The following is a 7,736-nucleotide window of genomic DNA, read 5'->3' as shown; positions in this document are numbered from 1 at the left end:
TTGTTGCAAACATTCCAAAGTTTGGTATTAAGGGATGTAGATTTGTTGGATTCGCAGAGGGATTTCGTTCAATACAATCTAACTAGGGAACAATGGCAAGCTATGATTCAGTTGCGTGATGATTCTTCTATAAAAATTAGCGCCGCTGATAAAGGGGGCGCTATTGTGGTAATGAATCAGAAAGATTATGATACAGAAGTTCATCGGCAATTGAATAATCAGCAAGCTTATAGAAAATTACAGTATAACCCTACATCCACATTACATTCACATGTTACCGAGCTTTTGGAGATAGCTAGGAAAGATAAGGTGATCACTAATAAGGAACATCAATTCTTGAGTGTGGCTTTTCCCACCACTGCACACTTATATATATTACCAAAAGTCCATAAGACTTTAAATAATCCTCCTGGCAGACCGATTGTAGCCGGTATAGGCACTGTATTGGAACCTCTTGCTCAAATGATAGATCATTATTTACAGCCCCAAGTTACAGCAGTACCCTCGTATGTGAAAGATTCTACCGATTTCATAAATCAGTTAACAGAGGTACCTGATATTCAACCTGATTGGATTTTATTGACTGCTGATATCACTTCGTTATATACTTGTATACCTCAGCGCGAGGCATTTGCAATAATTAAGCTGGAGTTGGCTAAAATTGACATGAGTTCTAGGAGATTAAATTTCCTTTGTATGATTGCTGAAATTGCATTAACGCAAAATGTGTTCAGTTTTCAATCGGAGTATTTTTTGCAAATTGAAGGTATCCCAATGGGTTCGCCCATGGCTCCTAGTGTGGCTGGGTTATATGTTGCCCAGTTTGAAAATCAATATGTCTACCATTCGGTTTGGTATCCGTATGTTAAAATTTGGAAGCGTTACATTGATGACCTGTTTTTTGTTTGGAGTGGGGAGAGTAGTGAACTAGATCGGTTTATGTTATTTCTAAATTCTTGTGACCCTCATTTAGAATTTACATTTACTAAACATAACCAGTCTATTGTGTTCTTGGATATGAGGGTACAGATTTATGACGGGAAATTGACGACGTGTGTCCACAGGAAGAGTACGGACAGGAACACTCTATTGCATTACCAAAGTTTTCACCCTAAACAGTTAAAAGACAATATACCGGTGGGTCAGTTCCTCCGGTATAGGCGCCTATGCACCTCGACTGCAGAATTTAAGATTCAGGCCACACAATTGAAGGAGAGATTCCTTGCCCGAGGTTATTCGAAGTCTGTTATTAAAAAAGCATATAAGCGTGCATTGTACGCTAACAGGGATAACTTATTGATTTATTCACCAAAGGAATCACCTACTAGACCCATTTGCACTATTCCATTTTCTTCTAGAGTCAATCAGATCAAAGAAGCCGTTTGTACCCATTGGCATGTTTTGTCGTCATTACCTTGCTTCAGAGACAAGCCTATATTCGCCATTAAAAAACGCCATTCTTTACACGATAAGTTGAAAGGTCATCCAGTAGTTGATGCATTAAATTCTCCTCATGGACAGGTTCCTTGTGGTTCTTGTTCTGTGTGCTCCCTGACGCTGCAATGCCAGTCTTTTGATCATCCGCATTTAAAATATCCTTACCGCATCCCCCAAGTGTATGACTGTAATACAAGCGGTGTGATTTATGCAATTGTCTGCCCATGTAATTTAATTTACATCGGACAGACAGTAAGACCTATACGTTATCGTATTATTGAACACCGCAGTAGGATAAAATCAGTCCGTGAACATGCTCCTTTAGTAAACCACTGGGTAGAAAAAAAATCATGCGGTGGAGGATATACGGTTTTTCGTGATTAAACAGATTACGTTGAAGTATGGAGGTGATTTGTCAACATTATTGCGAAGAACAGAACAGCGTTTTATTTTTAGTTGGCACACTGAGAGTCCAAATGGGTTAAATGGACCGATTGAGTGGAATGCTTTTTTCTAATCAGCTTTTTTAATTATGTCAACTTTTTTCACGTATAGTGGTGGTAATGGTGGAGTGTGATTTGTTGAAGAGGGAATGCTGTCCCCTATATAAAGTTGTTCAATGTTTTGAATATTCGTATTGCTGCGTGTGACGTTCGTTTTCGTCACTTCCGAGGAAACGTGAGTATGGGACAAGGGTGGCGGCATGGCGTTTCAATAAGCCTTGAAAATACCAGCTTGTAGGTAGGTTCTAACATTCTGGTTTTTATATATATTTTTACAGCATCATGACAGTTTGAACACGTGGGCCGGTTGATGTGGCAAAAGAGAGCTTTTTGTTAAGAGAAAGCGAAATGGTATTATACTGTGAAATTTGCTCGCCACAGGAACGGCAGTTCTTGAAGTATCCAGTTTTTCATAATACCTCTTTATAGACATGGTGCAACATTCGGGCGCTTGAATTTGGCTGCAGGGAGTTGAACATGGTACTGTAAGTCGGATTTTAATGGATATAATTTAACAATGAGAATGGTTAAATTTTTGGAGCTATTGCATTTGCAGCCTGTGGCTTGAATGCAGTATGTGAAGGTGTTTAAGAGTAGTGTGTGTAGGGATAGGTTTTGCTCAAGTAAATGGTTGGAGCTTTATAGGGCCATTCAGTGTATGAGTTGATTGAGCTTTATTATTTAAATTAAAAAAATTTTTTTCTATAAAAACTTTTTTCAATCATAAGTTTGGCAAAAATGGATTTCTTAACATTAGGGGAATTGTTGTGTTGATAAAAGGTTGGAATATTCAGATGTGTGTTAAACACATTATTATATAATATCTGTTTAGATTTACTTTGGTTTTGTTATTTTTTGCAGTGCATGACTGCAAGGATAACGCTATTAAAATAGTCCCTGAGGAAGCCTCAATATCAGAGAGGCGAAACGAAGATATCTTTTGTCGGACCTATTACAGATGAACTTCAAACTTGATGATTTATTATACACGTGATTTTTTGCATATTTGCATTTAAAAAACATTGAATGTACGATTATATAAATATAGAAGAAACATTTATGCATTAATTTTGTCAAACTTCATGCAATTTTTTAGTGTGGTGTATGTGGATGGATGTGCTAGCTTAGTTTTAACTTGTCTATGTAGGGTTGAATATATGGGGGTTTTTCTACATTAATAAAATATTAAATTTATATTATATGTCTCTCTATTTTTGTTATATGTTATCACAGTGATATAGGGAGTTGCACTTTTCAAATTGCCCTTAGTATTGTTATACCTAGTCGGTTACCTAATTTAAGGGAATATGGATAATATGCATTTTTACACTGAACAAGCGGCCAGCTCCATTTTATTGGGTTTCCATCTTTTTGATGCTTCAGGTAACATTGAGGAGAGTGGTGAACAGAATAGTAAGGGTAATTGGGATGAATATGCAAAGAATCGTAAAAAGGCAGTACGCATGGAACTCCATGCTGCCACTTTAGCGGAATACTGCTATGTTAAACGCATTCCTAGGGGTTTGCGCATTAACAAAGCGCCTTCGCTATTTGCAGATGATAATATATTCATCCAAAAATGGAATTCTATCCTTAACAAGTGCTCCCACGACTTGATGCTCTTGATAATTGAATACACCAAAATTCAATTAGAAGAATTAAAAAAAGATATGGATTCAGAGCTTACCAAAATGCAAAATGAATTACCTACAGATTCGTTAACAAATCAGTTGAGTGAGCTTCAACAACAATTGGATGAATATCGCGCTGAAACCAAAAAATTCAAGATCAGTAAATTTTATCGGGATGAAAAGGATTACAATGGAGGCTATGTATATCATTGGATGCAGGTTCACAAAAAACAGAAATATTCGAAAAAGAGGGGTGATTTTTCCTCTTCTTCTGATGACTCCACGGATGATTCAGATGATCCCCATAAAGGAAAAAAGAAAGATGGGAGGCAGGTAAGATTTGCGGATAATGGGGGTAATAGCCATGATGTACAGCCACAACCTGATCCGAATTTTTTGGAACAGCGCGCTCGAGGCACCAGAGGGACCCGAGGGTCCCGGTATCAAAAAACCAGAATCAACAGCTCCAGTTACAACCTGCGACATTAAATGAGAGTATTACCCACACTGAGGTAACGTCTGTATTCAATCTTTCGAACAAAATCCTCACCAAACCCATGTTAGAAGTGCTTAACAAAGGTTTATCTTTTGTTCCGGCATGTAGGTATGACTCGTTTTTTACTCGTACCGAATTGCATAAGTTTTTTAGGCGGTTGCACATTAAAGAATTTTTTATGAATGAGGATAAACCTTTAGAGAGAGGTGGATTATACAAACCATCGAAATGGACTCCGTCGTCAGCTCCAAGCCATTTGTTGCAAACATTCCAAAGTTTGGTATTAAGGGATGTAGATTTGTTGGATTCGCAGAGGGATTTCGTTCAATACAATCTAACTAGGGAACAATGGCAAGCTATGATTCAGTTGCGTGATGATTCTTCTATAAAAATTAGCGCCGCTGATAAAGGGGGCGCTATTGTGGTAATGAATCAGAAAGATTATGATACAGAAGTTCATCGGCAATTGAATAATCAGCAAGCTTATAGAAAATTACAGTATAACCCTACATCCACATTACATTCACATGTTACCGAGCTTTTGGAGATAGCTAGGAAAGATAAGGTGATCACTAATAAGGAACATCAATTCTTGAGTGTGGCTTTTCCCACCACTGCACACTTATATATATTACCAAAAGTCCATAAGACTTTAAATAATCCTCCTGGCAGACCGATTGTAGCCGGTATAGGCACTGTATTGGAACCTCTTGCTCAAATGATAGATCATTATTTACAGCCCCAAGTTACAGCAGTACCCTCGTATGTGAAAGATTCTACCGATTTCATAAATCAGTTAACAGAGGTACCTGATATTCAACCTGATTGGATTTTATTGACTGCTGATATCACTTCGTTATATACTTGTATACCTCAGCGCGAGGCATTTGCAATAATTAAGCTGGAGTTGGCTAAAATTGACATGAGTTCTAGGAGATTAAATTTCCTTTGTATGATTGCTGAAATTGCATTAACGCAAAATGTGTTCAGTTTTCAATCGGAGTATTTTTTGCAAATTGAAGGTATCCCAATGGGTTCGCCCATGGCTCCTAGTGTGGCTGGGTTATATGTTGCCCAGTTTGAAAATCAATATGTCTACCATTCGGTTTGGTATCCGTATGTTAAAATTTGGAAGCGTTACATTGATGACCTGTTTTTTGTTTGGAGTGGGGGGAGTAGTGAACTAGATCGGTTTATGTTATTTCTAAATTCTTGTGACCCTCATTTAGAATTTACATTTACTAAACATAACCAGTCTATTGTGTTCTTGGATATGAGGGTACAGATTTATGACGGGAAATTGACGACGTGTGTCCACAGGAAGAGTACGGACAGGAACACTCTATTGCATTACCAAAGTTTTCACCCTAAACAGTTAAAAGACAATATACCGGTGGGTCAGTTCCTCCGGTATAGGCGCCTATGCACCTCGACTGCAGAATTTAAGATTCAGGCCACACAATTGAAGGAGAGATTCCTTGCCCGAGGTTATTCGAAGTCTGTTATTAAAAAAGCATATAAGCGTGCATTGTACGCTAACAGGGATAACTTATTGATTTATTCACCAAAGGAATCACCTACTAGACCCATTTGCACTATTCCATTTTCTTCTAGAGTCAATCAGATCAAAGAAGCCGTTTGTACCCATTGGCATGTTTTGTCGTCATTACCTTGCTTCAGAGACAAGCCTATATTCGCCATTAAAAAACGCCATTCTTTACACGATAAGTTGAAAGGTCATCCAGTAGTTGATGCATTAAATTCTCCTCATGGACAGGTTCCTTGTGGTTCTTGTTCTGTGTGCTCCCTGACGCTGCAATGCCAGTCTTTTGATCATCCGCATTTAAAATATCCTTACCGCATCCCCCAAGTGTATGACTGTAATACAAGCGGTGTGATTTATGCAATTGTCTGCCCATGTAATTTAATTTACATCGGACAGACAGTAAGACCTATACGTTATCGTATTATTGAACACCGCAGTAGGATAAAATCAGTCCGTGAACATGCTCCTTTAGTAAACCACTGGGTAGAAAAAAAATCATGCGGTGGAGGATATACGGTTTTTCGTGATTAAACAGATTACGTTGAAGTATGGAGGTGATTTGTCAACATTATTGCGAAGAACAGAACAGCGTTTTATTTTTAGTTGGCACACTGAGAGTCCAAATGGGTTAAATGGACCGATTGAGTGGAATGCTTTTTTCTAATCAGCTTTTTTAATTATGTCAACTTTTTTCACGTATAGTGGTGGTAATGGTGGAGTGTGATTTGTTGAAGAGGGAATGCTGTCCCCTATATAAAGTTGTTCAATGTTTTGAATATTCGTATTGCTGCGTGTGACGTTCGTTTTCGTCACTTCCGAGGAAACGTGAGTATGGGACAAGGGTGGCGGCATGGCGTTTCAATAAGCCTTGAAAATACCAGCTTGTAGGTAGGTTCTAACATTCTGGTTTTTATATATATTTTTACAGCATCATGACAGTTTGAACACGTGGGCCGGTTGATGTGGCAAAAGAGAGCTTTTTGTTAAGAGAAAGCGAAATGGTATTATACTGTGAAATTTGCTCGCCACAGGAACGGCAGTTCTTGAAGTATCCAGTTTTTCATAATACCTCTTTATAGACATGGTGCAACATTCGGGCGCTTGAATTTGGCTGCAGGGAGTTGAACATGGTACTGTAAGTCGGATTTTAATGGATATAATTTAACAATGAGAATGGTTAAATTTTTGGAGCTATTGCATTTGCAGCCTGTGGCTTGAATGCAGTATGTGAAGGTGTTTAAGAGTAGTGTGTGTAGGGATAGGTTTTGCTCAAGTAAATGGTTGGAGCTTTATAGGGCCATTCAGTGTATGAGTTGATTGAGCTTTATTATTTAAATTAAAAAAAATTTTTTCTATAAAAACTTTTTTCAATCATAAGTTTGGCAAAAATGGATTTCTTAACATTAGGGGAATTGTTGTGTTGATAAAAGGTTGGAATATTCAGATGTGTGTTAAACACATTATTATATAATATCTGTTTAGATTTACTTTGGTTTTGTTATTTTTTGCAGTGCATGACTGCAAGGATAACGCTATTAAAATAGTCCCTGAGGAAGCCTCAATATCAGAGAGGCGAAACGAAGATATCTTTTGTCGGACCTATTACAGATGAACTTCAAACTTGATGATTTATTATACACGTGATTTTTTGCATATTTGCATTTAAAAAACATTGAATGTACGATTATATAAATATAGAAGAAACATTTATGCATTAATTTTGTCAAACTTCATGAAATTTTTTAGTGTGGTGTATGTGGATGGATGTGCTAGCTTAGTTTTAACTTGTCTATGTAGGGTTGAATATATGGGGGTTTTTCTACATTAATAAAATATTAAATTTATATTATATGTCTCTCTATTTTTGTTATATGTTATCACAGTGATATAGGGAGTTGCACTTTTCAAATTGCCCTTAGTATTGTTATACCTAGTCGGTTACCTAATTTAAGGGAATATGGATAATATGCATTTTTACACTGAACAAGCGGCCAGCTCCATTTTATTGGGTTTCCATCTTTTTGATGCTTCAGGTAACATTGAGGAGAGTGGTGAACAGAATAGTAAGGGTAATTGGGATGAATATGCAAAGAATCGTAAAAAGGCAGTACGCATGGAACTCC

General features: G+C 37.4%; 1 protein-coding gene across 2 annotated transcripts; it reads left to right on the top strand.

Moving 5' to 3' along the window:
* Window positions 1-939: 939 nt before the first annotated feature.
* Window positions 940-7,339, top strand: LOC115073442. 2 transcript variants are annotated; one of them, XM_029571871.1, is made up of 3 exons: window positions 940-2,425; window positions 2,802-6,748; window positions 7,125-7,339. In XM_029571871.1, exon 2 carries the CDS (start codon window positions 4,129-4,131, stop codon window positions 6,142-6,144), a length of 2,016 nt encoding a protein of 671 aa, XP_029427731.1. In that variant the 5' UTR covers window positions 940-2,425; window positions 2,802-4,128; the 3' UTR covers window positions 6,145-6,748; window positions 7,125-7,339. The 2 variants fall into 2 exon arrangements, with proteins under 2 accessions (XP_029427731.1, XP_029427730.1); XM_029571870.1 differs by having other exon boundaries at window positions 940-6,748.
* Window positions 7,340-7,736: the final 397 nt, after the last annotated feature.

Source organism: Rhinatrema bivittatum, chromosome 11 (genome assembly GCF_901001135.1).
Source record: "Rhinatrema bivittatum chromosome 11, aRhiBiv1.1, whole genome shotgun sequence".
Classification (NCBI taxonomy): Eukaryota; Metazoa; Chordata; class Amphibia; order Gymnophiona; family Rhinatrematidae; genus Rhinatrema; species Rhinatrema bivittatum.
Note: the sequence above shows the minus strand (reverse complement) of the source record. Positions and strands in the feature narration are given on the sequence as shown.

Excerpts from the sequence above, each read along its gene's own strand:
- LOC115073442 (XM_029571871.1), top strand. The coding sequence starts at position 4,129 with ATGTTAGAAGTGCTTAACAAAGGTTTATCTTTTGTTCCGGCATGTAGG.